General features: G+C 41.3%; 1 protein-coding gene across 1 annotated transcript; it reads left to right on the top strand.

Moving 5' to 3' along the window:
• The first annotated feature begins 146 nt into the window (after nucleotides 1-146).
• Nucleotides 147-17,980, top strand: LOC133475519 (glutamine--fructose-6-phosphate aminotransferase [isomerizing] 1). Its single transcript, XM_061768483.1, has 19 exons — nucleotides 147-287; nucleotides 3,294-3,401; nucleotides 4,217-4,324; nucleotides 4,428-4,553; nucleotides 6,867-6,925; nucleotides 7,007-7,141; nucleotides 7,218-7,279; nucleotides 7,445-7,524; nucleotides 7,601-7,709; nucleotides 7,820-7,983; nucleotides 8,583-8,678; nucleotides 9,729-9,826; nucleotides 9,951-10,071; nucleotides 10,327-10,484; nucleotides 12,634-12,748; nucleotides 13,947-14,074; nucleotides 14,332-14,499; nucleotides 15,259-15,420; nucleotides 16,638-17,980. Exons 1-19 carry the CDS (start codon nucleotides 281-283, stop codon nucleotides 16,680-16,682), a joined length of 2,049 nt encoding a protein of 682 aa, XP_061624467.1. The 5' UTR covers nucleotides 147-280; the 3' UTR covers nucleotides 16,683-17,980.

Genomic DNA, 17,980 nt, shown 5'->3' with positions numbered 1-17,980 from the left:
GCATTGTGAGGGAACGACGACCTCCCCAACATGGCCGGCACATCGGATAGCCCGGCTCTATCAGCGCGCTGGTGTTCATATCTATGCGTCTGCCACGTCAAGCGAAGCTACGTTGGAAGGTACCGACTGATTGACAGACCACACTGGCCAATCAGAAAGATGCGGAAGTTGACCCTTGGCTCTGATTTGCCCCAAAAAATAAAAAGGCGGAGTGTATTTGAGATGCGTTCACAGCTGCCTGAGTGAGTGAGTACCATAAACTGGCAGCCGAACCAAAGACATGTGTGGTGAGTACCAGATGAATTCATATATCGAACCCATTTAGTAGATAGTCTTCGTTTTTCCTGAGACAGCCGGACAAACGCGACAGTCAATATGACATACAAAACAGCTTGCCCTTCTCGGAGTCTGTTTGAATTAGCCAGGCGTTGCTAACCCAAGTTAGCGAACTGAATGAGATGCGAACGATGTTGTTACCCTGCTAAAATATTAAACGACCATTACTGGATTGGAATGTATTGCAATGCTCTTATTTACAACGCTTGAGTGTCAAAACTGTAACTCATTCACTGCAAGATGGAAAGTGATCACGGCACGCTGTGGTACAAGCTAGCTAAAGGGAGATGGTGTGAATTAAACAGTTGTACTGAGATTTAGTCATTTATGCGCTTGAATCAACGTTGGCTAGCGACCGAACAAAGAAGGATCCGATACCGCCAAGTGTGGAAACAGTCATTCAGCTGGTTCTTTTAAGTTTGGGAAGAAAGTATGCCGTGTCAAATAGGTCACCGTCACATATTCTTTTGTTTTTCCTTGTCACAATGAATGATAGCAAATGGCCTACCTGTCTCCCATCAGTGTTACCACAATCTCTAACGAGTCGGGTCAGGTGGTGTTTTTACGTTAAAACCCGAAGCTACACTTAGTGGCACATCATTAGGTGCGCCGAGGGCTGCACGATTATGGCCTTAAAATAAATTATCAGTCTTTTTCACCACAACGAATCCGATTGAGTGTGTGTTTCCCTTTTGCTTATTGAAAGAGTAAATGATAATTCTCCTGTTACCAACAATTATTTTTTTCCCCCAACAAGTTTTCCCTCCTAGCTTTACTTGCATCAACTTCCACAGAAACAACAGAAATAAAAAAAACATTTTGGTGGGGTTTGGTTTTTCAGATAATGCGACAAATGTGTTAAAAATAAAAATAACTTACACATTTATGTAAACACTATCCATAAAAAAATAAAACAAATTAAAATGTTCAATAATTCAACCGTTTTAATGTCATAAAATGAGCCATCAAAATGCATGACTCGAGTAACTGCGCATCCTCTCGAGCTCTCTCTTTTCTCACATACAGGTGAGGCAAAATGTTGTGGGTTAGATGCGCACATCGCCGTCAAACGTTTTCCAACCTGTCGTTCAATAGGTCCACAGTGGTGTCTTGGCTTACGAGCTCTCCAATTTATACGTTTTTGAGTTAAGAGCAGCAGGATTCATTTTACGAGTCAGCTTGAGAGTCTCCACCGCGTGACGGCGACGGTGAACTTAACATCCGACCACCATCAGTTCACATTCGTTGTATTGTATTGAAAGCATTTCTCTGTTTTGTGTTCACATAAAAATTTTTTATGCAGATATTTTGTAAAATGTCTTTTTTTTTTTTTTTACCCCCAAGTCATGCTTGATGATCAAGTGATGATGTCTATGATTAAAGCATGAAATCGTAGAAGGGTGGGAGAAGTTGCTAAATACAGTATAGCGACCAAATCGCTAAGCTGGCGGCTGCTGTTATACACTAGCTCCTCTGTCTGTAGACATTAATTTAAGACATGTACGTCAGCTAGGGTGTGCTTTCAACTACGAAAGTTGCTAAAAAAATAGATTTAAAACAACTCACTTTAACAATTAAACTCAAATGAATCAATTGCCCAGACCTTGTTACCAAAGTATGTGTACTATACAGTATTTCTGTTTGCGGGGTCAAATCCTGCACTGGTTCGGATGTTAAAACCAGTAAATACCTACCGTTGACCAGTTCAAATGGAACTTCAGAAAAGATGGCTCCGAAAAGGGAAAATAAAAAGTCACTGTCATTTTTTAATTTATTTTTAATTTATTTTTTCCCTTTTTTGACGTCTTAGAGGAAAGCGGGTTTCAGAGTTTTGTATTGGTGTTTTTATTTAGGATAACTTGATCGAATTAGATAAGCTCTGCTTCTTCCATCACCGTTTCAAATTGAGGATATGTTTTTTGTTTTTTTGGGGGCGGCGGTATGTTGTGATGGCTTGTTTTGTTTGTTGGATTTTAAATAAAGTTCAGTTCATTGAGTTTACCTCCCCCACTTAAAAAATAAAAAAAATCTCCTGCTCTTCTGAATGAAGGCTCTGTTGCGCTAGGCTGTCCTCTGCTTCATCAGCAGATTAGTTTGACCAAATGTACGCTGCACCCACAACAGTTGGACATGTTTAAGTCAAATATTTGCTGAAAAAATGATCTTCAAGTTTAAAAAAAATAAATAAATAAAAGTTCAAATGATGATTTTTGAGTATTTGTACAGTTCAACTTTGATTGTCATGATGTGAGAGGTCAGCAAATCTGAAAGATTAACTCCCAACTGTTACTTTAGCTTTTTGTTTGCTTATTTTTTTATTATTATTGTACAGTGGTCAACTTCTCTGTACCAGTATGACAGTTGTAACTGTTAGAACTGTATTACACGTTCCTGTGGGATTTAAAAAAAATTAATAAATAAATAAATTATATTAGCAGCTGTCAACCTGTGTCATGGAGTGGATTGTGTTTGACACGGGAGGTTCTGCACTTTGTTGCTTCTTTTGTAAGGGCTCTTCCCTTTTATTATTTTGTCTCCATGTATCGGCTCACACACGTACTCCGCAATACACACACTCCTTTTCTTGCCATGTGCCTTTGTCCTCGAGCTCAGTAATACTCACAAGACTGGTTTCTGTATCCTGTAATACATCAGCATCTGACGTGGTTTTTGTTGTTCATGCCAAATGTATTTCTGGAAGAATGTGGCAATATGATTGTGGCGTTGCCATGTCCAACTTTTGTTCTTTTTTCGTCAGCTGCTCTAAGAAATGCAACGACAGATTACTAATGAGGGGATTCTTCGGAGAGGTTATCGGATGTGCGGTTTGCCAAAAATAAATATGTAGAAATTTGGTCATGCTTCTTACTTCCCGCACTGTACTGAATTAGACTACTGCCTTGCCTTAACATCGGTAAACAATGTCCATATTGTTAACACTGTCCTCCTCCCTCCAGGAATCTTCGCCTATCTCAACTATCATGTGCCAAGGACTCGACGGGAGATCCTTGAAATCCTTCTCAAAGGCCTGCGGCGTCTGGAGTACCGAGGCTATGACTCTGCCGGTGAGACAGATGAGTAAAAGCTTATCAGCAACACGCTCTGCTTTGTTTATCCATGGCTATCTATCTCCTGACTGTCGACCCAGAGGACAGTTACCTTGATTATATCACACAACTGCTGCTATTCACAGGTACCGCACAATGGAAAGAGGATTGGCATTCTTTAGATGCAGAACATGAACACCCATTAGGTTTTTATATTTGGATGTTTGTAGATTAGTGGCGATGGGATAAATCATCTATCCATTTTCTAAAACAATTGTCCTCATTAGGGTTACATGTGAGCTGGGGCCAGCTGACTTTGGACAAGAGGCCGGGTACACTCTGGACTCGTTACCAGCTAATCGCATATAGACAAAAAAAAAAACACAAAAAAAACATCCAAACTAACAGACAATTTAGTCTTCAGTCAACCTCGATATTTGGATTGTGGGAGGAAGTAAACTCCACACAGGAGGGAGTCAGCCGAGATTTGAACCCGGGACCTCTCAACTGTGAGGCAGACACGCTATCCACTACATCACTCTATAAATAATTACAAAACTTTTGTAAACAGTCTTACCTGAAATCTTTACAAGTCAGTCAAAAAATAAACTATAAAAATATTTGTACCAACACTGATACTTTGTCAAATAAGTGAAAAATCATCTCGTCGTTACATTAATTTCTGGCTGACAGTAACGATTGAAATTGAACATTAACTTTGTAAAGGGGGACTATTTGATGCATTGTAAATCATTACGCAGTGTAGGTGAACCTCTCCCGAATCGTCCACTAGTTTTTTGTTTTTTTTTGTTTGTTTGTTTCTTTGATATCAGGTGTGGGCATTGATGGCGGTAATAGCAAAGAGTGGGAGACCAATGTCAAGGCCATCCAACTGATCAAACAGCGTGGAAAAGTGAAGGCTCTGGATGAGGAGATTCACAGTAAGCTCCAAGTAGTTTATGAAATGAGAAAGAATGAACCTCTCCCGAATCGGCCACTATTTTCATTTTGGGTGTTAAAGTAGTTTGTTCTTTGTTTGTTTAGAACAGCAAGATCTGGAGCTCGAGGTGGAATTGGATGTTCACCTCGGCATTGCTCACACCCGCTGGGCCACCCACGGAGAACCGAGCCCGGTCAATAGCCACCCACACAGATCAGACAAGACCAACGGTCAGTGATTTGGTGGTCATGTAAATAGCGAGTTCTTGAACAGAACTTGTTTTTTTCTAATTTTGTCTTTAGTTATATACTGAACAAAAATATAAATCCAACACTTTTTATGAGCTGCTTTTTTTGTTATTTCAACTATTGTTCAATGATCTAAATTTGTGTTTGGCCTGGTACACATAAATATAATCAGGCTGTTTTTGTCCCAGTTTTGCCCCTTCCCAAACGAGGATGACAGACGCCAGACTGTTTTATGTCGTTAAGATTATCCTGTAGTATGTGTTAAGAGTGAATTTGTCTCTAAAAGGGTCCAAAACGAGTCGGGGCTGACAATCTCAAGTAGTAAACATTCAATAAATGAAATTTTTTTGTGTGTGGGGAATGCCTTCTAATCCCCAGTCATGATTCCGTGAATTGTGACGTGAAACGGAATGTGGCGAATCAAGAAGTGACCTGAACAAGGAACCAACCGTAAACAAAAACAAACATGTCCTACACGATGTCATACTTTGCATGAATGGGTTCACCAGATGGCAAGAAGTACAGTCAATTCTCATGTATAATGCACATTTAAAAAATAAAAAAATAAAAAACTCAAGTCAATCGTGCGCATTATACATAGGTATAGGGGAAAACGGAAAAAACTTCCACATTTTATAACTGTATGCCGCCATCTCGAGGCTATGAAAAAGCTGTACAGTTTCATTTCAATATGCCAACGCCACCTAGAGGTTTTGAGAGAAATGTACACTTCCATTCTAATGTGGTACGCTACCTAGAGGTTATGAAAAAGATGTAGCCTACACTTTCATTCCAATGTGACAGGGGTACATATGACTGCATATATGTACAGTTGTGCTCATAAGTTTACATACCCTGGCAGAATTTGTGAAAGTGTTTTTTTTTTTTTTTTTTTGTTTTTTTATTACTTAACAACAACTATCATTTAATTTCTTTATGGTTATTCGTTTAATAATGCTTTTCTGAAATGCTTGACAGTTTAATTTGAATCCCATTAAAATAAAATGACGTGTGTTTCACTTGGCCCTTCATGTTTTCTTTAAAGAATTGTACCCATCTTACAAATTCTGCCTGGGTAATCAAACATGAGCACAGCTGTGTGATTTCTCATTTACTAAGTAAAAGTAGGGCTGTGAATTTCAAAATAAGAGCAAGTAAATAAAAAGTATTAAATGTTCAAATAAAGTGCTTAACATCAGATAAAAATACAGATACTTAATGTTTTGATCATATGGGTAGAAGCAAAATCATGCATTGTAAGAATGCATTATACATGGGTAGAATGATTTTCCAGAATTTTGAGGTCCACTTTGGGAATGCGTATTATACATGGGTTCGCATTATACACCAAAAATTACGGTATTTTCCAAAGCAAGTCTTTATTGACGTCATAACCATTCCACCACACTCCCGCCTTTGGTCCCTTCGGCATCACTCGGGGAAACATTGGCGCAACATGTCCGCTGATTTCTCTCTTTCTTCGTTTTTGTGAGATCACGTTCATTCACGCAAGATTTCTGTCTGAGGGCTGGATTTTAGATCGGCAGCAAAAAAGAATCCATGTGTGTGGTGGTCTTTGTTGAGTTTATCGGGACACACAGTATCACCAAAACTGTTAAATACCTTTTTATTATTTCTTTTTATTTCATCTTAATGTGTAGGTTCTGTAACAGATAATCTTTGAAGACTTGAAAAATCGTTGTGTGCACCAGGCCTTAGTGATCGCTTCTCCTTTGTTGAGATAATCCACCTCACAGGTATGGCGTATCAAGTTGCTGATTGGACAGGTGTGCCTTCAGTTGCCCCCAACAAAAGGCCACTCGAAAATGTGCAGTTTTACTGTTATGGGGGGAGTCCAATGGGTGAGGGCAAATTTCTAGGTTTTTGTATTTCTCCCACTCACCCCCGACTAGCCCAATACAGTAAAACTGCACATTTTAGAGTGGCCTTCTATTGTGGGCAGCCTAAAGCATACAATAATAAATTATCATGTCCTCTCAGCATCTGGATATATGCCACTCCTGTGAGGTGGTTGACTTCTCTTGGCCAAGGAGAAGTGTTCACTAACACCAATTTTTAGATATTTGGCGGGGGGGGGGGGGAGTTTTTGGGACAGAAATAGGCTTTTTATGTACATGGAAAAAGTTTGTTCTGTATATGATATTGTCAAATGTTGTTTTTATTGTTATTCCAATATAATGAATCCATACTTGAATGATTTTGGAAAGATTAAGTAGAGTGAGTCATTAGGTCACAATGTCTCTGTGCTTTAATGTTTTTCTTTATGGTCTGCAGAGTTCATTGTCATTCACAATGGAATTATCACCAACTATAAAGATCTCAGGAAATTCCTGGTGAGCAGAACTTTTTCAGCCTTGGTTATTGTCGTCACATATGACCTGGACAGGAATGTCCTCTTTACTCCCACCCCGCAGATGAGCAAAGGCTACGAGTTTGAGTCGGAGACCGACACAGAGTCCATTGCCAAGCTGGTGAAGTACATGTACGACAACCGGGAGAGTGATGACATCAGTTTTGCCACTCTGGTGGAAAGGGTAACACAGCAACTGGTAAGGACACACATACACACACTCAAACAAATGATTCATGTTGATCAATTAAAATGTGGTTCACTGTACTTCTCAGGAAGGCGCTTTCGCTCTGGTCTTTAAGAGTGTTCATTATCCTTCCGAGGCAGTTGTCACAAGGTAAACAGTCACTGTTTATATGTTGGTAGCGATATCTTCCATCTAGAAATTCATGAGCTCGCCCCACCATTGGAGCTAATTTGTGAACATCTTCGTGTCCAATTGACTTTCGTACCTACACGATGCACTCCAGCAAATTTTTTTTATCGTTTGATTGATGTCCAGGAGGGGAAGTCCTCTTCTGATTGGTGTGCGAAGTGACCACAAGCTCTCAACAGATCATATTCCCGTGGTCTACCGCTCATGTAAGTGTCATTTCAAGCCGCGTTTGTCTCAAAGAACTTCAGTTGGATCTAGACCTTGTTACGGTTGATATCTCAGCTGGCAAAGAGAAGAAGAGTTGCAGTTCCCTCCCCAGAGTGGACCAGGACACATGCCTGTTCCCCGTGGATGAGAAAGCTGTTGAGTACTACTTTGCTTCTGATGCAAGGTAAGCGCACCCCCGTGTCCTTGTGGCACCCTTTTTAACTCCAAGTACCATAGTGTCACTCTTCCGTGCCTCTATCAGAACGGGAATCAATGCTGCGTTTGTGACTACAGTGCAGTTATAGAGCACACAAATCGGGTGATCTTCCTAGAGGATGATGACGTGGCTGCTGTGACCGAGGGAAGGCTGTCCATCCACAGGATAAGACGCCGAGCCGGAGACTACCCTGCCCGCGCTATCCAGACCCTTCAGATGGAGCTGGAGCAAATCATGAAAGGTGAGTTGAGGGTCTTTTACTGTTTGTTTCTGCACAATCAAAAATAAAAAATAAAGAGTTTAATCTGATTCTGTATCTGCACCATGGGCTGGTGTTTGTTTGCTGGTGTCCGTCCACTGGCTGTACCGCAGTCGTCCAGCAGAGAGCAGAAATTAGCCATTGTTGGCTGGACTCACGCATTCCTTTGTGGTCTAATCATTTCTCACCCGCTGGCCTGTTTCTGGAAGCGATCTGCTGAATAACCTAATTCGCATGACCCAGATTTTCTTGCAGAGGCAAACTGAAAAACACACATTTCTCTGTTGCAGTTTATTAGAGATGGAAAAACATTAACTCCCTCATGTCCCGTCTTTGTTTTGCTTGATGGAAAAGGGTTGTTTTCCCCAATGTATCAAACATGCGGGTTAGAAACAAGCATTTCCAAGTAAGAACTGAAAGACTGTAAATATTTTTACCCGTCCTCAGGAACTTAATGTGTGTCAGCAATACCTTGTCATGTTGGCAAGCATGTTATTAAAAGCGTTAACACTGTCTTTTTCAGCAGAAGTTACCTTTTTTAACAGTGTTACAAATGTTCCTTTGTTATCCTTCCACCACAGGCAACTTCAGCTCCTTCATGCAGAAGGAAATCTTTGAGCAGCCAGAATCTGTGGTCAACACTATGAGAGGAAGAGTCAACTTTGATGACAACACAGGTTGGATAGCTTGCCTCAGATCAGCGTCTCAGTGGAGTAGTGATGGGCCGTTGTGCCCCTGCACCCCCACTGTGCTGTCACATACAGTTACAGTTAGACATTACTGTACATGTTTACATATCTTAAAATGAAATGCAGTGACCCCTCGCTATTCGCGGGGGTTGGCGACCGTGCCCTGCCACGAATTGCAAAACAGGAGTAATAGGCACCCCTTAAAATGTTGAATATTGTATATAGTTTAAACAGCAAACTATCCCAAATCACATCTCTCTCTCTCTCTCTCTCTCTCTATCTATTTCCAAATCGTCTTACATTACCCTTAAATGGCTCACAGATGATTGCATTTGAAAAAATGCGGCCAACTTGTACATGCACACGCAGTGACTACTCACTCGTAACTACTTCTTCTAACAAACCATGCAAAACTCAACTCCTCCCTGACATATACAAGTTTTCTTAGTCGAATCGTATCACTTCAACATAGTTCCTTGACACAAATGTGCTACTTTCCTATTAGACAGGGCTTTGGCACCATCTTGTGGCATCTTTGGCCTCTTTCAGAAATAGGACGCAAAATGCAAATAGGTTTCAGTGGTTAACTTTTACCACTGGCAGTCGTGATCTGGACCTTTTTTGCAACAACTTGAGAGGTCTACCACCGTGCATTCTCAGGTGTCAACCCCACAAGGAGCCTCACCTGCCTGTAGGACCGCTACTGAAACCTGCATCATACTGCTGTCCGCTCAAAAGCAGGCTATTAACATAGAGCAGGGCTTTGGGTGGTATTTTAGAGCGTTGAGAGTACACAAATGTGCAGGTATGCGCGAATAGGTGCATTTTTCTTTTAGCGGATACAGAAAAAGTTGTATGTGAGTCACAAATCGGTGGGGGTTGACAGTATGAGGGATTAGAGTCCATGTGAAAACATAACACATGAAGAATTACTTTGTGAGTGACTGACTTCTCTCCGCACTCTCATGGGCTGCCATTTAATGAGGTGGAAAGTGGTGAGGCATATGATGATGAATTGTGTGTTTGGTTTATTCCCAGTGACCTTGGGTGGACTGAAGGACCACATCAAAGAGATCCAGAGATGTCGGCGCCTGATCCTTATTGCATGTGGCACCAGCTACCATGCCGGCGTCGCAGTGAGTAGATGCTAAACAGTTTTAGTGTAAATCGGCATCATTTGGCACATTAGGCAGGCCTGCGCTCGACTTGTTTGAACAGGAGGATGCTTGGTAGTGATTTCATGATTTGTTGTTTCCTCAGACCCGGCAGGTCCTGGAGGAGCTAACAGAGCTGCCTGTGATGGTGGAGCTGGCCAGCGATTTCCTGGACCGGAACACACCCGTCTTCCGAGATGATGTCTGCTTCTTTATTAGCCAGTCAGGTGAGGACTGATCTAGTGCACAGGCCCTGTTTGTTCTCCACTTTCCATGTCAGAGAGCCAGCCTGTACACTGCTTAGTAAGCTGTTTATCTTCTCTTTGTGTGACGTCCATTATGGGGTTTCTTTGAGGATTGCGCAATTACAGCATTGGATGCGTCGTTCTCTACCAAACTAATAGTCAGAATCACAACCTTTACATTGACCTTGTGTTGACCATTGGAAAGGAACTCATTTTCCCTTACGTGTCATCCTTCAGGGGAGACGGCTGACAGCCTCATGGCCCTGCGCTACTGTAAAGAAAGAGGGGCTCTGACTGTGGGCATCACCAACACAGTGGGCAGCTCCATCTCTCGGGAGACCGACTGTGGCGTCCACATCAATGCCGGACCTGAGATTGGAGTGGCCAGTACAAAGGTGAGGCAGGAGCGCTTTGATGACCAGTGGCTTTTTTTGTTTGTTTTTTTTTTTGTTTTTTTTTGACATTTCCAGAATACAGATTTGTTTAGATTTCCAACCAATTTCTCCCATAGGAAATAATATAGTAAGAAGTATAATAAGTCTGTCCGCGTCATAAAACAAACTTTACAGTCAATGTTTGAACATATTAACATTCTTAACTGTCGTACAAAATTAGTTAGCCACCGTTAAAACTATTTAACAGTCAAGTCTAAACAGGCGTAATGCAGTGGTGAGTTGTCGTATCTGCACTTCACACATCTCTTATCAACATTATTATTGTCACACATGTGTAAAACTAATTTAGCACTGATAACTTTGATAAGTGACGGCGCACGTGGTTATGTTGGATAGAAGTGTCTGCTGACTTCTCATCACTTCCAGTGTATATTTTCTCCCACTCTTTTCACATTAGTCTTCATTTTATATATATATATATATATATATATATATATATAAACCTTTTTAAAAGAGAAAACGTACACACAGAGTTAGATGATGACTGTTGAAATCTGATGGTGGTGCTATAAATTATAGTTTGAATTAAAAGAAACATTACGCATTTAAAATGTGTGTTAATGAAAGGTATCTAACATTCTTCGGTGAAAAACACAAAAGTATAAAGAATTACAAACACTTAATATTCACTTGTGGCACTCCGGTTCAAATTTCTTGGTGTTGGGAGGTGCCGTTCTGTCTCCTGCAAATGGGCCACTACTCACCCCGTCTCATGTGATGTCACAATTTGGCAAATTTAAGTATGGTTTGCTCAACAGAGATATTTGTGGAAATAGGCAGCTAACAAAAGATTTACTTGGTTGTTTAATTTCGCACTTGATAGGTGGGCATCAACACAAGATATGTATACAAACCATTAAAGAGTCAACTTGGATTGGCGCTCATTAGGTTGTGCAGGTGGACCTAATTATGAGGCCAGTGAGTGTATATATAGACAATGCCACACAAGTAATATCTAGGCTTATTTGGTTAAAGCGAGAGAGTGACGCAGGTCCTGTCCTGGCCCGGCCCTTGCGCTTGGCTCGGGGACCCGAGTGGTGTGCTGCTCCAGAGCCTGCAAGCACGCCTCAGCGACGCCATCACTAACTGCTTGGCTGCCCGGGCCAAGTAGTGCTGCACAACCGAGCTCACCAAATCACCGGAGAACATGTGTCACGTCCCACAACTCCGATTTAGAGCACTGTAATTTGGTGTGCTCTCTGTCGAATTCATAAAAATGAACTGCATCATTCTACTATGATCATATTGAACATTTTTGTCATTGAATCTTATTGCTGAAAGCTGGGATGCAAGGAAGAACCGATTGGCAGGTCAACTGACAGCGAGCGCAAGGCCGGCTTCAAGGATCGTGACCGCAGCTTTTGGGAATTTCAACTTCAAAAAGAAAAATGGATCACAACGAACAAGCCATCGCTGAGATTTTAGATTAAGTGTGGTCAACATTTGAAGATTAAGATCAGCGTGTTCCACATGAATCACACTGTGTGCACCAGTTGATCTTGTGAATTGTGAAGCCTGAGGGACTGCGGTCAAGAAGAAAAACAATTGTAAAGGTTTTTACAATTATTTTATTGGCAGTGAACTGATGCAGGTCTTGGGTAAATGAATTGGCTTCAGGTGAACATTGTCTCTCCCAAAATGGGCACAGAAGGCCTCTAAACTTGCACCGAGATGAAGGAACAAACGGCACATTGCTGATGACAGCACAGAAAGACTTCTGTGACGCGATGCTATGTATTTCCAAAGTTTCAAGCGTTTGTTCCAGAATGAGCGCTGGCTGGACTGAGCGCCACGTTTGCCTGCGCCCACCTCGCATTTCTCATCTGTTGTGCATTATTAGATGATGAAATTCATTATCAGAACAGGCCGAAAAGAGATCATAGGCTTCAGAAACATTGCTTTTAATGGGACTGTATTGCTTTATTTGTGGAGTTTTAAAACTTAGGTCATGTAAAACAACATTTGGAGAGTCCAAAGTTCCTGTTTTTTTTTTTGGGGGGGGGGGGGGGGGGGGGGGTTGTCTGTAGATACTGAATGTTGTTCTAACAACCTTTACAACATTTTGCTTTTGTTTTTTTTATGTCCGCAGGCCTACACAAGCCAGTTTGTGGCCCTGATCATGTTTGCGCTGATGATGTGCGATGACAGGATTTCCATGCAGCCAAGACGTCGTGAGATCATCCAGTGCTTGAGGGTCCTTCCGGGTAAGTCAAGGCCTTGCTGTGCTGGAATTTATAGATTACAACACACTGGAAACTTCATTAGGTTCACAGACTCATCCAATATCCAATAAGGCATTCAAGTTCCCAGAGTGAAGAGCAACATACCTCTTAGGCCCGCCGCACACAGAGCCACGCAGTGAACCTGACGAGAGGGAAAAAAGGCAATCAGGAACACAACAGGCGCTGAACCCGTGTGCATAAATACAAACTCGCTGCAACAGAAACTACCTCCAGTCTTCTTATTGGGACACAACGTTTTGAGGCGCCACTTACATTATACTCTGTTATTGTTTTATTGAACCACAAACAATATGGTGCGACGGTCAAGGAAGAATCCCACAAATAGCGCGGATACACTGTATATATGTATATTGTATACACTTTCATGGTAATGGCAGTGGCTGGCTGAATCTCTCTTTTACCTGGAAGACCATATTTAGATTTTATATCCAGAGTAAACGACAGCTTGATATTGGCCCTAAAAGTACCCTTTGCATTTCTTTAAACTCTGTTGTTGCAAAATTAGGGACAACTGCCCAATCTGTCAGGCTGCAATACAATAGCTGTATCAAAATGCCCTTTATAAATATTATAATACTCACATTTGGCGACTAATGTGGGTTACATATAATGGTTACAGCTTAGGTAAGAAGTGCAATGCATCATGCAAGAGGTGCTTCTAATATTTTGCTAGCCTTATTTAGATGAGAAGTAACACTTTAGACATAGCACTCTGTATGACGCAGTGCAGTTATACACTACTGCAATCTACAACCACAATAATATTATTGAATGAATACCTGTCTGACTTTTTTTTATGCCGCTCTTCCATTGGAACATTTGGAGATGGTGCAGTTGTCCTGAATGTTGAGGCCACAAAGTTTATAGAAATAGTCAAGTTTTTGTGCATATATCAAGCAATCTGTTCGTCTGGTTCATTTGCTGCTACTCTAAATAATGGCAATGAGGGCTCGTGAAAACGGAGGGTGTGGATCTTCATTCTGGGCCCTTGCATGCCTTTTTGGATATCTAAAGCAGATGATGGCCTGTCCTGAACGGTAAAGTTACCATCATAAGATTGTTTGGCCACTCTGCTGCTCGTAGTTATCATTCTAATCTCGCACTTCAAAATGTTTCAAATTTTTCAATTCCTAATTTGTTCCCCTCCTGTGTGTATCAGATCTGATCAAGGAGGTCCTCAGTTTGGATGATGAGATCCAGAAGCTAGCGACAGAACTGTACCAGCAGAAGAGTGTCCTGATCATGGGCAGAGGCTACCATTATGCTACATCTCTAGAAGGAGCTCTGGTGAGCAAATACAGACCCCCCCCCCCCCCCCCACACACACACACACACACACACACACATCACTTATAAGATCCTTCTACGTGTAATGAGTCCAATGTTTCTGGAGGAATACGTGGAAAATGTCACTCCTTCTTTCAGCTCCTGCCAAAATATTCCTTTGTATTTTCCTAAATGACCAAGTGTGAATTTCATTCCTCCTGAGTTGGGTTATTAATCTATGACGCAAGTGTTGAATTTTGGTAACTTTTCGCACCCAGAAAATCAAGGAGATCACATACATGCACTCTGAGGGCATCCTGGCTGGTGAGTTGAAACATGGACCTCTGGCTCTCGTGGACAATCTCATGCCAGTCATCATGATCATCATGAAAGACCACACGTACACCAAATGTCAGAACGCCCTGCAGCAAGTCGTCGCCCGCCAGGTAGGACAAATCGGTGAAGTTTTACGCTAAATGGTGTCATGTGATACAATACTGTCCTTTAACAGTTGGAAGCATTTTATTTTTTTTGCATCGAATCATAATTTAGAATTCGTAGCAAAAATAGTCACCTAAAAAAATACTCAAAGCTGTATGAATAATTCTGCCTTCACATTGTTTTACATTTTACATTGTAAAGGGAGAAGCGTGCTTAATTTAATTAGTTTTTTTAATTCACTCGACATTTTTTTCTTGGAAAAATAACTTTTCTCCGGGCACTCGGGTTTCCTCCCACATCCCAAAAACATGCATTAATTGGAGACTCTAAATTGCCCGTAGGTGTGAATGTGAGTGCGGATGGTTGTTTGTTTCTATGTGCCCTGCGATTGGCTGGCAACCAGTTCAGGGTGTACCCCGCCTCCTGCCCGATGACAGCTGGGATAGGCTCCAGCACGCCCGCGACCCTAGTGAGGAGAAGCGGCTCAGAAAATGGATGGATGGATGATGTTGTTGTCCAATAAAAAAACTGTAATGTAACACATCATCACATATTTTTCTTCTTCTTTTTGGTTGAAAACATTTACTTTTATTGATTATTGGATTATAAGGGGTGGGGGGATAAATTCTATGGCCTATGGCTCACCTCTTTTGTTGTAACATGACATCATCACTAATGGCCGACCGGACCACAAGATCTTATCAGAGGTGTCTTTGTTTTCACGAGAGAGTTTTTGTCCTTTTTTTTTCTTTTTGCTCTGACAGGGCCGCCCGATCGTGATCTGCGACAGAGACGATTACGAGAGCATCAGCAACTCGTGCCGCACCATCAAGGTGCCTCACTGCGTGGACTGCCTGCAGGGCATCCTGAGCGTCATCCCCCTGCAGCTGCTTTCCTTCCATCTGGCCGTGCTCCGAGGCTACGACGTAAGTGCTAAACTCTCGTCTGCTCCGACGTTCTGTAAAGTGTTTCACCTCTCATGCGGCCACCGACCACACCCGTGTCGCTCCTGACAGCATTATTGGAGAATTACGTTACGTTTATTAACATTCCGAAACATGAATGACAGTGGAGCCACAAAAATTTGGCAATCTAAAATGTTAAGGGAAATAAAAATTCCAGAACGGAAGCCAGCAATATAAGCAAAGCGTCCTACCTAGTTTTAAAAATCCTTTTCATTTTGGATTATTTTCCATTTGAGGGCTATTAATGAATTGGTTTCAGATAGCTTAGTAACTGACAGTGTAGTCGTTCATTCGCCAGCTTGGCTCAGTTTCCACTCAGTGACTGTGTGAATGATGTGTTGTCTGTCTGAAAGAGGGCCTTGTCATTGACTGGCGGCCAGTTTGGGGTGGAGTCAGCTATGTTAGGTTCCAGCTCACCCGCAACCCCAATGAGAACAACTGCTAGAGAAAATGGATGGATGGCATGCTGGTGATATTTTGTTAAGGGAGGGTCCTTATCTTGATCAAGTGACCCTTAAAGGGTTTAAAAAGTCTTAAATGTGGATTCTTTAAACTTGGGGGTACCCTATGCAGATTTTTTTTTATTTAACCAAATTATCGCTCGTTTTACTTCCCCAGATTTCTTTTTTTCCAATTGAGTTATCCAGGTGATAGGTCACATTAATGGTGAAAAAAAGGTTTCATTATGATTTATCTTGGTCTCGGTTTTTTGTTTTGTTTTTCTCAACACAAACAATTCTGACATTTGAACAAGGGGGTATGTAGACTTTGTATGTCCACTGTTCTTGGAAATTCACTATGCCTAATTCTTACTTAGTTTACTTTTGTAAACTTTGTAATGGGGAAGAAAGTTCTGGATCAGTTCCAAGGATCCACGTGACAGTACAGTGGCAACAAGTCAAATTATTTATTAATTTTATTTGGTATTTTAGTTTGGGGAAAACGTGGGTAAAAACAGACAATATTTACAATTTTAACCTTACCTCGCCTGAAAGTGTTTTTTAAATTTAAAAAAATAAATGAACTGCTCACTATAATAATAGACGCATACTGTATCTGAATCACAAAGATGAAAGTTGAAGCGTAAAAGTTAGTGGAGTACAAAACTTTTATTTCGGAGTTTAAAAAGAAATTGAATTGTGACATGTTTAAATTGATGGTCGGTGCTGTCCAATTAGGTGGACTGTCCAAGGAACCTGGCCAAGTCGGTGACCGTGGAGTGACAGGCCCATTCGTCACCTTACACACAGCAGGCCGGAGGACACTCGTTCGGCGAGGGAACGAAGAACAACGTGTCCCGTTTTGTGTGTCCTCTTTAATGCATTTTACTCCTATCTGGCTGTTGCATCTCTCTGTATCTCCCTGTTGGACTTATTAGTGTTGTTGTAGACTGGTGGCTGTATGGTCTGGGCTGGCACTCTCCTTATCCTCCCTGTTCTGACTTTGTGCACCAGTGAGATCGAAAATAAGCTTCTTAGTTCTTAACGCAGTGAGCCATTGCAATTTAGTTCATTTCACTGAGAGCATGTTGGAGCCGACGTTACTGACCCATGGAAGTTTGAACAATATTTTGCCTCTTTTCTTATTTGTGCATTCCTTTGTAATTGGTGTCTTTCTTTCCATTTGGCAGCTAATCATTTGAAGTATGAAATTAGGAGTCATAAATGCTATCACTTTGACCCTGTTGGATTTATGTGCACACAATTTATTGAAGTCGCAGCATTCCGTGCGAGGGTGTGCTGTAGCGTCATGGTCAAATTTTCTTTATTTATTCTCTTTTGTTTTGTTTTTTTGTAAATCACATAGTTATAAATCTTTGTTGACTGACCCTCGTTCGTACACAAGAAGAAGACTTGGGTCTCTACTTTGGTTTACACTACACAATGACATGATACCAGTGAGATGAAGTTACTGCCAGCCCACACCCATCCATCATGACTACTGCAAATGCAATATTGGGACCATCTGTAGCTATTCATTTTATATATGTTTTTCATTTTCTTAAAAGGAATCAGAATTTTGTATTGTTACTCTATCATTTGAAATGTTATTAGTCCTGTCAAACCTTCCGGTTTTGTGCCGGTGGAAACCATACACACACAAACACAGTGTCATTGTCATGGCAGAGTATCACACTGTAGATGTTTTCGAGGCAGACAAGAAGCGAGAGTGATGTAATTCATACACGTCTGTGAGGGAGCTGCTATTGTTGCCATTTTTAGGTTTGCTTTCGACTTTCGTATCGCTTCTGCAATCAAGCCTTAATCTCAATTTGTGCATGTATCCCCAACATTATGTTTGGTTTGCATGCCAGGTTCGAAATCCATGTTATAAGTGAGCAAAACTGTATTCTTCAAAGTCATTGAGGTTACCCGGATTATGGGCCCATCTGATGTAATAGACTCCACTAGTTTCTCTTTATGTGAGCTCATTTGTTGAGACGGTCCAACATGTTTGGGAAGAAATACTGCCAATTATACTCAACAGATTTATTCAAATAAAGACATATGTATATGCTTAA

This window comes from Phyllopteryx taeniolatus, chromosome 3 (genome assembly GCF_024500385.1).
Source record: "Phyllopteryx taeniolatus isolate TA_2022b chromosome 3, UOR_Ptae_1.2, whole genome shotgun sequence".
NCBI lineage: Eukaryota > Metazoa > Chordata > Actinopteri > Syngnathiformes > Syngnathidae > Phyllopteryx > Phyllopteryx taeniolatus.
This window is presented reverse-complemented; position numbering and strand designations above follow the sequence as displayed.